General features: G+C 51.7%; 1 protein-coding gene across 1 annotated transcript; it reads left to right on the top strand.

Annotated features, from left to right (window-relative positions):
- The first annotated feature begins 849 nt into the window (after positions 1-849).
- Dvl3 (dishevelled segment polarity protein 3) lies at positions 850-18,123 on the top strand. Its single transcript, XM_090343062.1, has 16 exons — positions 850-1,289; positions 8,877-8,946; positions 9,369-9,490; positions 9,588-9,697; positions 9,866-10,001; positions 10,160-10,253; positions 10,445-10,514; positions 11,210-11,349; positions 11,463-11,539; positions 11,643-11,710; positions 11,848-11,997; positions 12,494-12,625; positions 12,812-12,979; positions 14,885-15,100; positions 15,244-15,654; positions 16,439-18,123. The coding sequence occupies exons 1-16, from the start codon at positions 1,129-1,131 to the stop codon at positions 16,468-16,470; spliced, it is 2,157 nt and encodes a 718-aa protein (XP_090199188.1). The 5' UTR covers positions 850-1,128; the 3' UTR covers positions 16,471-18,123.
- The last annotated feature ends 362 nt before the right edge of the window (positions 18,124-18,485 follow it).

Below are 18,485 nucleotides of genomic sequence, written 5' to 3' on the forward strand. Positions count from 1 at the left end.
TAGGCAAGCACCTTAACCACTAGGCCAAACTCCCAGCCCCTGTATGATATTCTTAAGGGTAACTTTACCTGTCTTGCTAAATGCCATCTTTTGCCCTATGCTTTCGCATGAAGTAGGCACTCAGAATTTATTAATTAAAAGCAAGAGGAGGGATCTATTAGGAACTGATGCTTCTGGACTGTGTCTCAATCATAGATGCCGACGTGCCATTCTTCACACAATCCATTCTGTTTGAGATAGCCTCACTGTGAGTCCCAGGATAGCTTCAATCTCGTGATTCCTACCCCCACCCGGATGCTCCTGCTCCCCTGAGAACAGTAATTACAGGCGTGGGCCTCCACGCGCAGCCCTTTTGCCATTACTTTGCACCTGGGCAACGAAATTATCTATCTCAGAACTCCATCCTGGCTGCCCTCCCAGAGCTCAGCGTTGTAACCTAAGTGACAGGAGCTGTTTCTCAACAGAACCTGAAGGGTCAGTCGATGCTACCAGATTTTCAGCTCCATCTCCTTCCCCAGGGGACCAAAGCAGCCCCCCTCCCCCCGCCACCCCCGCCCTCCTCCTCCGGCCCCATCTCCATCCCACCCCGCCCTGGCTGCCCCCTTGGGTCCAGGGTCAGGGTCTTGAAGGGCCCGGAAACGAGGCCATCTGGGGAGATCTCCTCTTCCACCTCTGGGGCCCGGAACTGCAGCGGCTGAGAGGGGAGAGCCGCCGCCCCGCGGGCGGGCCCGGCCACAGGCCCGGCCATCTGCCGGGAGGCCAGCGGGGCTCCGCGCCGGGGGCGGGGCCGGGGCGGGGCGGCGTCGGGCCGGGGGCGGGGCGCGCCGGGGCCGGGGGTGGGGAGCAGGCCCGGCGGCATCCCAGCGCCGGGAGGGCCGCGGCCACCGGAAGAGTCGCGGTCGCCAGCCTAGCCGGGGGAGAGGGGAGCGGAAGCGGCGGCGGCAGGCGGCGCTGGGACCCGGGAGCGGCCGGAGAACAAGGGAGCTGGCGCCGCGGCCGGCCACCGGGCAGGACTAAGCCGCTGGGCCGCACCGAGCGCCGGCGCCGGCGCCGCCGCCGCCACCCGAGAGGCCCGGCCCGGCCGGCGGACCAGGCCGCGCGCGGGCCCCGGAGCCCTGGGCCGGAGCCATGGGGGAGACCAAGATCATCTACCACCTGGACGGCCAGGAGACGCCGTACCTGGTGAAGCTGCCCCTGCCCGCCGAGCGCGTCACCTTGGCCGACTTTAAGGGCGTCCTGCAGCGCCCCAGCTATAAGTTCTTCTTCAAGTCTATGGACGACGATTTCGGGTGAGGATGGCCCCCGCCCCGCCTCCAGGGAGCCTCGACCCCTCTGCTTCCAGGCGCCGCGGCCAGCCAGGACTTCCTCGCGTCTGGCTTTTAGCCCCCCTAGCTGCCCGGAGAGCACCCGGCCCCCCTTGGCTTTCGGTCCCAGCCCCTCTGGAGACCCGGGCGGGGGAGGGGGGCGGGGAGGGCTGGGCTCCTCCACTTTAGGGACGTCTGACCCCTCCGGAGCTGTCGGAGTGCCTGCCAGGCAAGCCCCCTGCCCCCCCCACCGAGACCACTGGCCCACAAAGACACTCGTCCTCCTAATTCCAGTGCCCTTAGCCTAGACCCTGCGGTGTTTGGCACCAAGCCTCCCTTCCCCGGCTGTTCAGCTCGGCCACACGGAGCCATATTTGGAGTATCCCGCATCTACGGCTGTGCTGTGGGACTTTGAACTCGGGGCGGGGGGAGGGAGGGTAGGGGGTGCCCCACACCAGGCTGTGCCGTCCTGATGGTTGTTGCACGGTCTCCACTCTTCCCTGTGGGCCAGTTGGGATGTTGTCAAGGGAGCCAAGCGCCTCACCCCGAGGAGGAGCCCTCGCTGACCCAGGTGCTGCTGTTCCCTCGGAATGGGGGGGGGGGGGCTGACGTGAGAGAGGCCTCAGAGCCTAAGCGGGGAGGGCTGGGAAGAGTCTCTTGTGTTCTGCATCCTCCCCTCTCTGGCAGGTCTCCTATAACTCAGCTGAAGGGCCCTCGACAGAGTTTGAAAGCTGAGACTGGCCCTTTAAGAGGGGTTGGAATGTTGGAGCCGGAAGATTCTGTAGCAGCTGGCCTAGGAGGGGGAGACTGGCTGATACACACACACATACACACACACACACACACACACACACACACACACACTCACACACACACACACACACACACCCCTCCCAGGGGACTGGGGGAGGGGGAGGCCCCCACACTAGCCTGCCCCACAGTATCTGGGCGCTGGTCCTGAAAGCCAAGGAAGGCCTTATTGGGCCCTCCGGGCCTAAAGGCCCTCTTCAGCCCTTGCTGGAGGCCTGTACTGCTTTTTTCAGCCAAGGCCCCAGAACTGAGTGAGGAGAGACCTTCTTCTCCCCAGTGTTCATCCTCTGGCTTCTGTCCTAAGACGTGGCCCTCCCAGACCCAGGCGCAGAGACAAAGACAGAGATAGAGGTCGAGAGCATGTTATTCGGTAGGGAGTACTGTGTTGTTGTTGCTGCCTCGAGTGAGAAGGGCTCCTCGTGGTGGTGATTGTCTGGTTCTGTCTGGAGGCAGATATGCTTGAGTAGAAGATCTGAATCAGCCTGACTTGGGAAGAATAAGCTTCGAAGGGATGGATAATGCAAGAAATGGAAGTGGGGAAAACCAGCCCAGCATTCAGTATGCCAGGGCCAGGTGCCTTGAAGACTAGAATAGTCTCCACTCCCTCCCCCTGCCTCCCAAAAGCAGGAATGGGCTGCCACCCACTCTCCCAAGGCTGCTGTGGAGTCAGGCCTAACTACAGTTGTAAGAGGCCCATTAAATCTGCTCACTGTTTACTTAATTTTTTTCCTTAAATCTACTGCGAGTAGATTTCAACTGCCAGTCTACTCTACTCTACCCCTTGTCTTGACTGGACTAATGAAATCAACTATGTATCTGATTTTCTATTTGTTTCTTTCTAAACTATGTCACAAATAAATATTACACTAAGCAACATTTATCATGTGCCACTTGAAGCCATCTTGTATACAACAATGATAATAGAAGCGCCTTTTGGTTGTGCTAACAGGATAGAAGAAAGTACTGAAAATGTAGTGGAAGAAATTCATGGGTTGTTTTTATCCTCAGAAGGACAGATGAAGAGACTCGGTGGGGTTAACTTATCACAGAGGACTCATAGAGGAATAGATAGATAGTATATTTCACTTGATTTACAACCCTTTTTTATGGTGCTTGCTCTTCCAGCGATCTAGATGCTTTACACACCTTGACTCACCAAATCCTCCTACTCTCCCTGTGAATATATATGGAAGCATCTCACTTTGCAGATGAGGCATCTAGAAAGCATAAATCTTAAGTAACTTACTCAAAAGCACACAGTTAGTAAGGCACAAAGCTTGCTTCAACATCAGGAGTATGGCTTCAGAATCAAAAGCCTTAATCACAGTAGTTATGGGAGACTACGGGTGCATATGAGAGAGAGACAGAGTCAGAGACAGAGAGAGTTGAATAGGTAGGATACTGTTACATCATCATTTTTACAGATGCTCATGTAAAGGAAGACAGTAAATCTTAGTAAACTAATATATTAGGCTGCCACTGGCAGAGCCCAGGCCGGACACCACTGATGACCAGAAGGAAAAAGTATCAGAGAAGGAAGGCTGCTGTTCTGCCAGTCTTTTTACTCCAGGCTCACCTTCTGAGTACTTCCCAACTCTAGAAGTATTTGATAAGCTCAGGATAGGCTTACCCTAACATTTTCAAAGGGATCATTGATGGAACAAGGTACTCACTGCTAGATTAGGCTTAAGCTGTGGGACAAGAAACATGGCAAGTTAGGTCACTGTGTTGTTCCTTCTTCATGTCACACACTGTCCCACCTTTGGGCCATCTGCCTGGAATATTCATTCCTTCCTGCAGGTCTAAATTCTCCCATCCTCAGGGTCAAGCTTTTCTATGAGAGCCTTTCTCGTAGACACTTTATCTTCTATCTTTACAGTTGTTAGTCAGTCCCTAGTGCCTAAGTAATGCTCAGCCACTGAACACATCTGCTGCTGTAGCCTTACCACTTGTAATATACCTCCATGCTCTGGTAGGCTCTATGAATGCAAGGCAGTCTTCAGGCTGGACATGTCATAAAAACCTCATGCCGTGGTAGAACCTAAAACTCCCAGGATTCTCTGCAGAAATTTTTAAACTGAATAATTGGTGATTGATCAGCAGATCTGTTTGATTCTTGCTTTTAAAAACTTACTAGCTTCTTTTCTTTTCTTTATTTTCTTTTTTCTTCCTTTCTTTTTTTAAAAAAATCTCTGGGCCTAGGTGCTGTCCCTGAGCTCTTCAGCTCAAGGCTACTGCCCTACTCCTGGTGCCACAGCTCCACTTCCAGTTTTCTGAAATAAGAGTCTCAGGGACTTACTTTAGTGCCCAGGCTGGCTTTGAACTGCTCAAAGCTACTGCCCTACCCCTGGAGCCACAACTCCACTTCCAGTTTTCTAGTGGTTAATTGGAGATTAGAGTCTCAGGGACTTTGGTGCCCAGGCTGGCTTTGAACCTCGACCCTCGGATCTCAGTCTTCTGAGTAGCTAGGATCACAGGCATGAGCCACTGCATCTGACCTCGTTCTTTCTTTTTTCTTTTTGCCAATCCCTGGGCTTGAACTCAGTCCTTGAGCTATCTCAAGGCTAGTGCTCTACCACTTCTGGCTTTTTCTGTGTATGTGGTACTGAGGAATTGAACCTAGGAGTTCATGTATGCCAGGCAGACACTCTACCACTAGGCCACACTCCTGGCCCCAAGAAACTTACTTATTTCTAAGTTCCTAGTTAGAGTGTGGATCCTACTGGAAGCTGCTAGAAACTAGCATTTGTTGTATGGCTAGACTATGTTAGGCATGTGACAAAGGCTTAGAAAAGCTAAGATTTGGCCCAGCACCAATGGCTCACGCCTGTAATCCTAGCTACTCAGGAGGCTGAGATCTGAGGATCATGGTCCAAAGCCAGCTCAGGCACAAAAGTCCCTGAGACTCATCTCTAGTTAACCACCAGAAAACTGGAAGTGGCACTGTGGCTCAAAGTGCTAGCCTTGAGGTGAAGAGCTCAGTGATAGCACCCAGGCCCAGAGTTCAAGCCCCACAACCAAAAAATGAAAAAGAAAAGCTAAGATGTTTCTCTAGGATAGGAAGGCTAATAAGTGGAAGAATCAGAATTTGAACCTCTGTTTGTCTGACTCCACTTGGAATGAGAGAAAGAGTGAATGCTATGGAATCCTACGCTGTTGAACACTACAATAGAAAGGCACAGCGTGTCTGAGGTCCCCCTAGACTGCTGAAGATCAGCTGATCCTTGTGAGTCCACAGAGCCTTGGTGACCTGTCAGTGATCCCCAGAAAGAGAGGAAACATCTGTAGTGCGAGGTAGTGTGGTGAGGCCTGCTAAGGGAGCTGAAGGGCGGAGGTTACTCAGCAGCAGTTTCTTACTGCAGACACCCTCTCAAGGCAGGATGTAGAGTCCACTGCCATGTGTCCCCTTTTCTTTGAGCCCAGGCTCCCAGACAGATCTGTAAGCCAGGGATACTAGACCAGCTGGTCCCAGTCACCTCTTGTCCCTCTTTCTATTCCTGCCCCTCAGTGGTCTGTCATTATGAGCTTGAGAAGATGCATTAGGCTGTGTTCTTAAAGGATCATTGTGGGATTGGAAATGGTGGAGAGCCAGAGCTGGATGGGAGGGAAAAGGGCTGGCTTGGCCTGGGAACTTGGCTGTGAGTCCAAGAATGTGAGCATCACAAGGAGCCAAGCACATTCCCACCTCAGTAGAAGCTGCTGTAAGAATGAAAGAAGACTAGACTTCCCAGCCTTCTGCTGCCTTCCCTCTGCTCTGAACTCTACCCATGTGCTAGTCTCTTATCCAGCTTTGTAACCCTGGGGTGTTCAACAGTCTGACAGTCCTCAAACTTTTCCATTCTTTTCCCTAGGCCCAAACACTAGTCAGTGTTGGTCATGGGGTTTGAACTCTGGGCTTGGGTGCTGTCCCTGAGCTCTTCAGTTTGACACTAGAATGCTACTACTTGAGCCACAGCACCACTTCTGGATTTCTGGTGGTTAATTGGAGATAAGAGTCTCAGGACTTTCATGCCCCAGCTGGCTTTGAACCGCAATCCTCAGATCTCAGCCTCTTGAGTAGCTAGAATTACAGGTGTGAGCCACCAGTGCCCAGCTGGTATCTGACTTCTTACCTCACTAATACCCCTGGCCAAACTGCATACTATGACCACAGTTCCACAGCTTGCATCCCCTGTATCACTATGGTGTTTTGCCACCACCATCCACCACCCACTCTCCTCACAGACCCAAGTTACCTCTGCATTGTACAGGAAAGAATGTGACACACAGTAGAAACAATATGGGAGTCAGTTGAGCCTGGGCTAAATTCTAGTTCTGACATCTACTAGCTTTATGACCTTTTAACAAGTTACTGAATATCGGTTTCCTTATTCATGAAATGAGGATTATATTGTTTTCCTAGTAAGGCTGCTGAGAAGATACAGTCTAATTACAAAGGACTTAAGATGGTGAAATAAGATAAGAATACAGACTGAGCAGGATTGTAATGCCTGCTCTGCTTACTAATAGTAGGAGTTTGGTTGAATTACTGAGTGTTGAACCTAGTTTCTCCATCTGTCTGTAGTTTATTGAATTGTATTAAGTAAAGTGCTTAGCATAGTGTAGCATGGTCCATGGTGGATGCTCAATAAATGAAGGCAGTTGTCACTGATAAGTGTGTGTGTGTGTGTGTGTGTGTGTGTGCGTGTGTGTGTGCGTGTGTGTGCGCGCGCACGCGCACGCATACATGTACATACATACGTATGTACCAGTCCTGGGGCTTGAACTCAGGACGTGGGTACTTTCCTGAGCTTTTTTGCTCAGTGCTAATGTTGTACCACTTAAGGCAACACTACCACTTCTGGCTTTTTGGTGGCTAATTGGAGATAAGGGTCTCATGGATTTTTTTCTACCCAGGCAGCTTTCAACTGTGATCCTCAGGTCTCAGCCTCCTGGGTAGCTAGGATTACAGAGGAGAGCACCAGCACCCAGCACAGGCTGATTGTGAACCTCAGTTCTCAGGTCTCAGACTCCTGAATAGCTGTGTATGAGCCACCAGCACTCAGCTCATTACCATAATGTAGAAGATGTTCTAGTAAATGCCTTTCTTGCCTATTTCCTTAAATCCCTTGTCCACCTCTTCCAGAACAATGTTAGGATTCCTAGTTACAAAGCAAAGGGCAGTATAATTGTGTGCCTTTTGTCAGTTTGGAGGTCAGAGGGAAAGCGCAAGTACAGCCCAGGAAAGTCATATTGGGGCTGGGTAAAGCCCTCAGGAGATTCTGAGGAATGGTAGGGAGGACGGTAATGTATTGGTTGTACTTTATAATTACTTGATAACTGAGAAGATGCCACAGAAGGCACCTGAACTACACAGGGTCAGTTAGTATTTGACTTCTTGCCTCTTCTCCCCCCCCCCACTTTTTTGTCATCATGGGGCTTGAACTCAGGGCCTGGGCACTATCCCTGAAATTTGTTTTGCTCAAAGCTAACACTACCACTTGGGGCCACAACTCTACTTCTGGTTTTCTGGTGATTAATTGGAGATAATCTTGTGGACTTTCCTGCCCAGGCTGGCTTCAAGCCATGATCCTCAAATCTCACATTCTTGATTAGCTAGGATTACAGGGATAAGTCACCAGTGCCCAGCCTGTGTTGGTGGCTTTTTTTTTTTGGTCATGGGACTTGAACACTGGGCCTAGAAGCTGTCCCTGAGCTCTTCAGCGCAAGGCTAGTGTTCTACTTGAGCCACAGCGCCACTTCTGGTTTTCTGGTGGTTAATTGGAGATAAGAGTCTCACAGAGTTTTGTGCCCAGCGTGGCTTTGAACCGCAATCCTCAGATCTCAGCCTCCTGAGCAACTAGGATTATAAGCTTGAGCCATTAGTGCCTGGCTTGATGGCTTTTTTTTGGGGGGGGGGGCAGTCCTGGGCTTGGGCTTAGGGCCTGAGCACTGTCCTTAGGCTTTCTCAAGGCTAGAGCTCTATCCCTTGAGCCACTGCACCACTCTGGCTTTGTTCTATGTATGTGGTACCAAGGAATTGAACCCGGATCTTTGTGCATGCTAAGCAAGTACTGTACCAACAGGCCAAACTGCCATCCCCTCCCTTTTTTTTTTTTAAACTGTTTTTTTTTCTTTTTTTTTTTTGTTTTTCCTTTTTTGGTACTGGGGATTGAACCCAGGACATTGCACTTGTTAGGCAAGTGCTTTGCCACTGAGGTCCATACCAGCACTTGGTGGCTTTTTTTTTTTTTTTTTTTTTGCCAGTCCTGGGCTTGAGCTCAGGGCCTGAGCACTGTCCTTGGACTTTCTCAAGGCTAGAGCTCTACCACTTGAGCCTCAGCACCACTCCCGACTTTTTTCTATGTATGTGGTACCGAGGAATCGAACCCGGGTCTTCAGGCATGCTAGGCAAGCACTTTAACCACTAGGCCAAACTCCCGGCCCTTTTTTTTTTTTTTGCCAGTCCTGGGCTTGAGCTCAGGGCCTGAGCCCTATCCTTGGATTTTCTCAAGGCTAGAGCTCTACCACTTGAGCCTCAGCACCACTTCTGGCTTTTTTCTATGTATGTGGTACCAAGGAATTGAACCCGGGTCTTCATGCATGCTAGGCAAGCACTCTACCACTAGGCCAAACTCCTGGCCACTTGGTAGCTTTTTTAATGGTGCTATAAGCTGTCCCTGGATTACCTCCTTTGCTCCCCTTTTAGCAGTTTTATGTCTGCTCCTAATTTAAGGTGAAGGACAACTGGGAAAGTTCTCTGATGCCCCCTTTTCCTTACAGGGTGGTGAAGGAGGAAATCTCAGACGACAATGCTAAGCTACCCTGCTTCAATGGCCGGGTGGTGTCTTGGGTAAGGAGCCCTCACTCTTATCTCTATATAGTGGCTAGAGGGAGGCAGGCCTTGCTGAGGTGACACTGGTAACCTGCAGTGTTCTAATGGATTGTTAATTCTGTTATCATTTCTACTTCTCACCTCAGATTCTTCAGTTTCTAATGAAAAATGGGAGAATGGTGGGAAGGGGGAGAGAAGGAGACAGAAACACATGGTAGAGATCAAAATGTCTCCCAAAGAGACAGCTGCTGTCACCTGGTGAACTCTGCCCCATTCCACCCCACCAACCCAGGCTTGTCACACCTGACCCCCAACCTGGGCCGCTTCCCTTACTTCTTTCTGCTTCATTCTCCTGGCTTTGTCTACTACTAGAAGCCAATAAATCCATTCTCTCTGGTGCCTCTATGATTATAGTATACCTGCTCATTTCTCCCCATCAGCTGGTATCCGCTGAGGGCTCCCACCCAGAGCCAGCCCCTTTCTGTGCTGACAACCCATCAGAGCTGCCACCACCTATGGAACGCACAGGAGGCATTGGGGATTCTCGGCCCCCATCCTTTCAGTAAGTGTGACCCCAGGGAGGGAAGAGCCTAAGGGAGAGAGCTGTGTCAGCTCAGCCCTGGGCTGTCTCCTGCTCCTAAGTCTTCTCTTCCCTGCAGCCCTCATGCTGGTGGGGGCAGCCAAGAGAATCTGGACAATGACACAGAGACGGACTCCTTGGTGTCAGCCCAGCGCGAGCGGCCACGCAGGAGGGATGGTCCAGAACACGGTGTGACTCTCCACCCCTACCCCTTCCCACAGCTTCCAATCAGTTCCCCATCTCTTTGCCCTACTTCCTAAGCTCTGGCTTGGCCTGTCTCTCTCTCTCTCTCTCTCTCTCCTCCCTTCTCCCCAGCACTGGGCCCTGTGTGAACCCAGCTGCCTCCCTCCCCTACAGCAACCCGACTAAATGGAACTGCCAAGGGAGAGCGGCGGCGAGAGCCAGGTGGCTATGATAGCTCCTCCACCCTTATGAGCAGTGAGCTAGAGACCACCAGCTTCTTTGACTCAGATGAGGACGATTCCACCAGCAGGTGGGTGTGGGGTCAGGCACCCCTCAGGAGCCCTGAATCCTGAGCATGTTGCACCTCTGGGAGGGCTGTGGGCTTTGTGCTGGGGATCTGGGCTCTGCTGTGCCTCTTATGGGGTAGGATTGGGCCAGCCTGGTGGGAAACGACTATGGGCCCCACAGGTTCAGCAGCTCCACAGAGCAGAGCAGTGCCTCTCGCCTGATGAGGAGACACAAGCGGCGGCGGCGGAAGCAGAAGGTCTCACGGATTGAGCGGGTATGGGGCCTTGGATGTTTGCTAGGGTGGGTGGGGACTGGGCCACGGCTTGCTCTTCCTTAGAGCCCTTCCCTTTGTTTCAGTGTGTAGAACCTTAGTGGGTGAGGGAGGTGTGCTGAGGAGGAGCCAGGTGGGAGCAATGAGTTCCCACCACCTCTACCTGCACTGCTCAGGACCTCTGTCTCTTCCAGTCCTCGTCCTTCAGCAGCATCACAGATTCCACCATGTCTCTCAACATCATCACCGTTACTCTCAATATGGGTGAGTCTGGATGGAGAAAGACACTCATGAGCACCTACTGTATGACAGACCCTGGACAGGCATGAGGGGTCCTGAGAAGCACAGATATGTTCTCCGGGGCCTGTGGCTGTAGCTCGATTATAGAGTACAAGGTCTTGAGTTTTATCACCAGAACTGTGGGGAATGGGAAAAGGGAAGGTATGTTGCCTATCCTCAAAGAGCTCTTTTCCAAATATTGACTGCTATCGAAACTGATCACTCATGATCAGGATTATAACAGACAGATGAGCAGAGAGAGCTATAGAAGAAGGAAACGGCACCTCAGAGGACTTCCTAGAGGAACTTCTGACACCTGAGTACCTTGCCCCTTCTCATATTTAGCTGTCGTATCCTTGCTGTCTGATTTGTGCCCTAGGAACTCTTTAGCCAATAGCTGCATATAAATGAAATCTGAACTTGAATCTGGACTCTGCCACTTACTGGTTTAGAAATGACACCTAAATTCACTAACCTTCAGCTGTCCATTCTATAAAATGAGATGTAAGCGTCCCCACCTTACAGACAGTAGGGATTAAATAAAAGCATGTTTAAGTGTACTATACACAGTAAAGGTTCAGTAAGTATCAGTCTTTATTCCTTTCCACCCTTTGCTAATAGGGGCTGGGAACTTGAGTTGGAACCTTGCCCCTCTCAAGGTGTTAAATTACTCCCTGTAGAAAAGTATAACTTCTTGGGCATCTCCATTGTGGGCCAAAGCAACGAGCGTGGTGACGGAGGCATCTACATTGGCTCCATCATGAAGGGTGGGGCTGTGGCTGCTGACGGACGCATCGAACCAGGAGATATGCTGTTACAGGTAGTATCATTGCCTGGCCTGAGCAGTGGTATGGCTAGGCAGCAGCGGGAGGAATCCCTGCCCTCTGGAGGAAGACCTCCTCGCCTATTACCCCTCTCCTGTCCTTTCCCCAGGTAAACGAGATCAACTTTGAGAATATGAGTAATGACGACGCCGTTCGGGTACTTCGTGAGATTGTGCACAAACCAGGGTATGGGTGGCATGGGACACTGGGGAGATGGGGCAGGCACTTTGAGCTGTCGGGTCAGAGACGTGATCTGGCCTTTGTACATCCTGTGCCCACTTGTTTTCAGACCCATCACCCTGACAGTAGCCAAGTGCTGGGACCCAAGTCCACGGGGTTGCTTCACATTGCCCAGGAGTAAGTAGATGTGGGGCTCCTTCTAAAGTGAGAGCCCCGACTTCCTCTCTTCTGCGTCGCCTTTTACCCCCACACTTTCCTCTTAGGCACCATAGTGAGCAGGGTGAGCATCCCGTGACTCCTAATCCTCTCTATAGGTGAGCCCATCCGGCCCATCGATCCTGCAGCCTGGGTCTCCCATACTGCAGCCATGACGGGCACCTTCCCTGCCTACGGCATGAGCCCCTCCCTGAGCACCATCACTTCTACCAGTTCCTCCATCACCAGCTCCATCCCTGACACAGAGCGTGAGTGTCTAAGCCTGGGCCCAGCAGTCAGGGCCAAATGGGAGGGACTGACCAGGGCTCACTGGAGCAGCAGGGAGGGCTGGAGAGGAGATCTTCACTCCCGCTCCCTCACACCACAGCTTCCCCCAGTAGGCACTCTGGTTCTCACTAAACATTGCTTGCTTCTGAAGTGAGAGCCTGTTTCTTATACTGTCAGTATATACATTACCAGGTTCCTGTGGAACATCGTTAGTATGTAGCATGAAATAGGTTCTGCCATTTTTATCGTCATAACATGCACATCTACACTGTGCTAAGCACCTTTATTTTCCTCACGTCTTTGTAAGATAGATATTAAAATCCCATTTTTTACAGAAGGGAACACTTGAATGTTTCAGAAGTTACTAATTTGTCCAGCATTGGTCTGATAATTATTGGGTGATGGAGTTGCAATGTAAAGTCTTACACATCTAATTCCAAACCTCTTTGTGCCTCATGTTCTGCCTCCAATCTCCAGGCCTAGATGACTTTCACTTGTCCATCCACAGTGACATGGCTGCCATCGTTAAAGCCATGGCTTCCCCTGAATCAGGGTTGGAGGTCCGAGACCGCATGTGGCTCAAGATTACCATTCCCAATGCTTTCATCGGTGAGCGGGCCCCACTGTCGGGTAAAGGGCGGGTGGGGAGTGAGAGGGCAGGGACAAGGTGAAGGGATTCAACAACTCCCTTTGGCTACTCCTTTGAGTTGGAACGTGCCCCAGTCTCATAGCTTCTGTGAGGCCAGGTGAACCCAATTAGGTGGACTCTCAGTCAACTAGCAGCCTTATTCCCAGGCTCAGATGTGGTGGACTGGCTGTACCACAACGTGGAAGGCTTCACTGACCGGCGGGAGGCCCGCAAGTATGCCAGCAACCTTCTGAAGGCTGGGTTCATCCGCCACACTGTCAACAAGATCACCTTCTCTGAGCAGTGCTACTACATCTTCGGTGACCTCTGCGGCAGTATGTGCCTCTCTCGCCTTCTTGCCCTGTCTCCTGCCCTAGCTCTTGGCTGGGAATGGGGAGGTGTCTACGGGTGTGCAGCAGATCCCAGGGAACCTGGAGGGGATCGAGCAGTGCTAGGGATCTGACTCAAAGTGTTAAGGTCCTGTAGTGGAAATAGCCCAGTCTTGCCTTTTCGCCAGCACTGCAACTTCGGTCGGACCTGGCATCTCCCTGAGCCTGGCATAGTACTTGTACTTTCTAAAGAAGCATCTTAAAGCCTCACTCAGTCCTAACAACTCTGCCACCCAAGAGATGCATTCCTATCCATTTTCTGAAGTGAGGAAACTGAAGTTTATCAGTGTGAAATAGTTACTCCACATTTCTTCTAGAAGCAGAGGAGTTAGTGTGAAACAGTTGCTCAATGTCCCTACTAAAAGCAGACAAAGTAGGCCTTGGATCCAGCTCTTATGGCTTCAGAGGTCTTACTCTTCCTGCCTCCTAGGCTCATGGGTGTCACAATAAGACTAAACATAAGGACCTGCCCCTGGTCCATGAGTCAAGCATGTTCCAGCAGGACAAGATGCTGGGGTTGGTGAGACACTCCCAAGTTGTCCTCAGAGCCCCAAGGATAGGCTCTTCAATGATGGCCAGGCTGCAGAGGACTCTTAGAGATGTACCAAGGAATCTAGACTACATACTGAGAGAGTAAAAGCAAGTAAGAACAGTCCAGCGGGAGACTGCAGAACCCTTCCCATCTTCTTAGCCAGGGATGGAACTTTCAAAACAGAGCAACAAAACTAAAGAACAGCACTGCTCATGCTGGAAGCAGAAGTCTACTCCCAGCAGCCACCTCTGCCCAAAGGAGCTTTTTCTCTGGACAGTGATGCTTTCTAGCATTCAAAGCCTAACTTAACTCTGAACTTGCTTTACATTAGGTTTAAGATCTAGAGTGGCTGATCCTGCAGGGCACAGTTCTGGGTGAAGCTCCCTGGCCCTCAGCATTGTGTAGTGACAGACACATAGGAGTTTTTAGCTTGACAGTTCCAAATTTAAATCTCATCTGGAAAGATAAGGAAAAAGTACGAAGCTCTAAGCTTCTGTTGTGCCTCAAGGCTGCCCTCAAGATGCTCCTTTGCATTCTCTGAAGTTCACTTCCCTCATTTGGGAAAGTGAGAAACACCTCCCTCATGGGTTGTGCAGTCTCTGTAGGATTGTGCTTCATGAAGCAGAGACCTACACTACCTAGAGGTTGTCTGCTTGAGTCTTCCCTGACCTCACACTCTGAGAAACCAGAAGAGATAGGGGTAGAATTAAGAGTTTTTCCCCACTCGGAAATGGATGTCTCACTCCTGTAATCCTAGACACTTGAGAGGCTGAGATCAGGAGGATTATGAGTCAAGCTAGCACAAACAAAACAATTTCTGAAATCCCTTCTCAATCGATAGCTGGGCGCTGTGGCACAGACCTGTCATGGCAGGGAGGGGGCTGCTGACTGGGGAGATGAAGAAAAATCCTCCCAGGAGAGAAAAGTCCAGTCGACTCCCTCTCAAGGGAAGAAGCTGGGCATGGTAGCTTGCACCTGTCATCCCAACTAGGAATGGAAACCTAAAATAAGCCTGGGTGGGAAGCAAGACCCTATCAAAAATAACCAGTATGAAAAAGTACTGCAGGCACTGAGGTCAGACCCCCAAATCTGCCCCCTAAAAAGTGTTTTGCTCCTTTTTGCAGCCTGAGGAGTAGGCAGAAGATGGCTCAGTCTGGACAGGGGTTTTGGAGGGGCACTCTGTAGAGGCGGCCAAGCTGCTCTGCAGAATGTTGTCTCCCGCCTCCTTTGCATTCCACAACCCCCCACCGCCCTACCTGCCTACCCGGCCCTGTTCCCAAGCTTCAGAACCGACAGCTCACTCTGTCTTCCCTCCACAGACATGGCCAACCTGTCCCTCCACGACCACGATGGCTCCAGCGGCGCCTCTGACCAGGACACACTAGCCCCTTTGCCGCACCCTGGAGCCGCCCCGTGGCCTATGGCTTTCCCTTACCAGTACCCGCCGCCCCCACACCCCTACAACCCTCACCCAGGCTTCCCGGAGCTGGGCTATAGCTACGGTGGGGGCAGCGCCAGCAGCCAGCACAGCGAAGGTAAGCGGAAGCGCAGGCCCAGGCCCAGGCCCGGGCCGGAGGAGGGAGGAGAGGCGAAGAGAGGCAAGGCAGGCGGGCTGGCGGGCGGGCCGAGCGGGCTCCAGCCGGGGCTCCTCCAATCCCGCCCTGCCTGGCCCCTACAGGCAGCCGGAGCAGTGGCTCCAATCGCAGTGGCAGCGACCGGCGCAAGGAGAAGGACCCGAAGGCCGGGGACTCCAAGTCGGGGGGCAGCGGCAGCGAGTCGGACCACACCACGCGCAGCAGCCTGCGGGGCCCGCGGGAGCGCGCGCCCAGCGAGCGCTCGGGGCCGGCGGCCAGTGAGCACAGCCACCGCAGCCACCACTCGCTGGCCGGCAGCCTGCGCAGCCACCACACGCACGCCAGCTACGGGCCCCCCGGAGTGCCCCCGCTCTACGGCCCCTCCGTGCTGATGATGCCCCCGCCGCCCGCAGCCATGGGGCCCCCGGGAGCCCCTCCGGGCCGCGACCTGGCCTCTGTGCCCCCTGAACTGACCGCCAGCCGACAGTCCTTCCGCATGGCCATGGGAAACCCCAGTGAGTTCTTTGTGGATGTGATGTGAGCAGGGCCCCGCTCCCTCCGCATCCCGCCCCTCCACCCGCCGGCCTCCGCCCTCTTTCCATCCGTCCATCTTTTTTTTTTTTTTTTACTTTGGTACCTTAAAGGGAAATAAATGGAACTAAATCCAGGTGCTCTAACTGCTCGCTGGGCACAGTGAGGGCGGGTGCCACTACCGATCTGCTCTGCAGCCCCTAACCTGCCTGTAGCCCAGCTCATCCCCTCCACCCACTAACTGCGGTGGGGGGCTCCCCGGACTTGCTGGTGCTTACCCTCTTCTGCTCCGCCTCGCACTGCAGGCGCTAACCCCAGTGGTATCCGTGGGGGCGGGGGCGTGCTCACCCGTGTAAGCCCGACTTACATGCACACCGTCCCTTCAGCTGCCCACTCAAGCATGCGTGCAACTCTTTTTTTGTCCCACACTACTGACACCAAAAAAATAGTTATTTCATCTGCCTTTCTTCCTAACTTGCCTGCTGCCTCAGTCCTACACCCTAGAGCTGTAGTCACCTCCAGTAGCCATCCACGCTATCTATCCTGCCTGCATTCCTCCCTAGTCAGAAGCTCAGGGGCCCCTCAGATGCCTGAACAGCCGGTGACTTCCAGGGAGCGCTCTGCTCCACCCCTGGCCCTATGCTTGCCCTATGTGCTGATTCCTCCAGATCCTAACCCTACTAACTAGCAGGCTCGTCTCACCTCTGAGCCTGAAATATTTCTTTTCTTTCTCTTTTCTTCCCCCAATTTACCCTGGGCCTGGAGCAGCCAAGAATTTCGGGCTGTTTGACTTTCTGTGAGCCCTCAGCAAAAGGAGGCGCAGCCTCTGAGGAGACCAGGAACCCTGCTTCAGCAGCCTCTCAGGGCCTCCCATGGATGTCCACCCCCACCCCCACACTTCAATGTCATTAGACTGCTGGGGAAGGCCCCAGTAACCCATGTGTGAGAGACCCTGGTCCCCCTTTCCCAAAGGAATGTCTTTCTCCTTATCTTCCCCCCAGCATCTACCTTTTCTCTCTCTCTTTAACACACACACACACACCTATGTACACACAGGTGCCTATGCAAGTTCACTTAAAGCCTCAGGGCTGGTCCCCGGCTAGAGGGCTGGACCCTCTCTCCAAGTCTTCTCTTAGTTAGTGGGGCGGGTCCCCTGACTTCCCTCTTCATTTCCTCCTAGTCCTCAAGCACATCCCCAATGTCTTTCTATCTGAATAAAGCCCATAAGATGGGTTCAGCTGAGGGCTCTCTGGGTGACTGACGGGCCATCTTCTTACCTCCCCCTCCCATCCTGCCCTGTTTCACCATGACATCCTAGAACAAGGACAGGAACCCATAGGCCAGTTGAAGTTGGGCAAGAGGAATTTTAGATAAAGTTCCAGTTACTTCCTGCTATTTTCCCCACCTTAAACAAAGTTTGACTTTTTCATTAAGACTGCTAAAATTGTACTGAGTCATCCAGGATGAGGTGTCAGGAGTGCCACAGAGTTCACTGGAGGTGTGGCAGCTCAAGTGGCAGAGTACCTGCTTAGCAAGTACAAAGCCCTGAGTTCAAACCCCAGTACTGCCAAAAAAAAAAAAATGAGATGAAGTCCTTAGCCCAGGTAGGGACATTATAGCGTTCATTAATTTAATAAGTACTTCCAGGGGTTTTAGTAAACAAAGTACTGTGTTGGAAATATGACTCAGTCTTGCCTGCCTTCTTGAACCTCTGGGTTTGTTCCCCAACACAGGCCCAGGCTTCTTCTAGCCACCACTACAGGGCTGTCTCCTGTATTTCTCTGACTCTGCCTTGTTCTACTCTTGAGAATTTCTCCACCGTGTTCATGCCTTCAGTGTCGGTGCTTCCATCATCCTATCTTTGGTCCATTTCTCTTTTTATAAACCCCCAAAATGTGCCATCCGTTGTGATGTCCTTAATTGCTGCTGATATGCTGGTGATTCCCAAATATATAACCCCAGTTGTCCCCAACCTGTAGTTCTGCATTTTTTTTACCCACTGGACATCTCCATGGACATGCAACCAAGTGTGTTCTTGAGTCCCTTTCCTGGTAACCTTCATTACAACTTACATAGGGCCCACCAGGTAGAAAATGTATGGGCTTAAATTCCTTCTATATCTTACTACACAGCATATCACACCCTTTTCCACTCCAGTCTTTCTGGAATTTAGCCCTTTCTCCCCTTTGTCTCTGATTTACCAGAGCATGGAATTTGGAGTTCGGTTGGTCTGGGTTTGAATTCCAGCTCTACTACTTTTGGTTGTGTGATAGGAGAGTTGTTTAACCTCTCTTGAGCCTCAGTCCTCTCATGTAAAATGATGATAATAATACCTACCTCACAGGGTTGTTGTGAGGATTTAAATTAGATATTGTACGAAAAGTGCCTAGCACAGTGCCTGGCACACAATGGAGTAGGTGCTCAATAAATGGTAGCTATTATTATTATTATTATTTTCACTATCATTATTTACTTTAAATTGGCAAGCATTTCCAGTATGTTTGGAATATAAATCTTTTGCAGAGTCTTGAACACAGGCTCAAGGATGGGCAGTATCTACTTTTGATCACTTAATAATGTCAGGCTCTGACCAGAGTTTGAGGAAAGCCAGATCCTGCTACATCCTGGCTTCTGGAAGGAGGTTGCTAGGGACAGAAGTTCCAACTTGATTTGTTCCCTTCCCCTTCTTTCTTCTTCCTTCCTTCCCTCCCTCCCTCCCTTCCTTCCTTGCTTCCATGATGATCCTGAGACCTGCCCAAAGAACAAGACATTTCTTCCTATGCAAAGAAGAGCCAACCAGTTTTCTTCAGGTCCT

The sequence above is a fragment of the Megascapheus bottae genome, chromosome 1 (assembly GCF_031878675.1).
Source record: "Megascapheus bottae isolate mThoBot1 chromosome 1, mThoBot2.hap1, whole genome shotgun sequence".
Taxonomy (NCBI): Eukaryota; Metazoa; Chordata; class Mammalia; order Rodentia; family Geomyidae; genus Megascapheus; species Megascapheus bottae.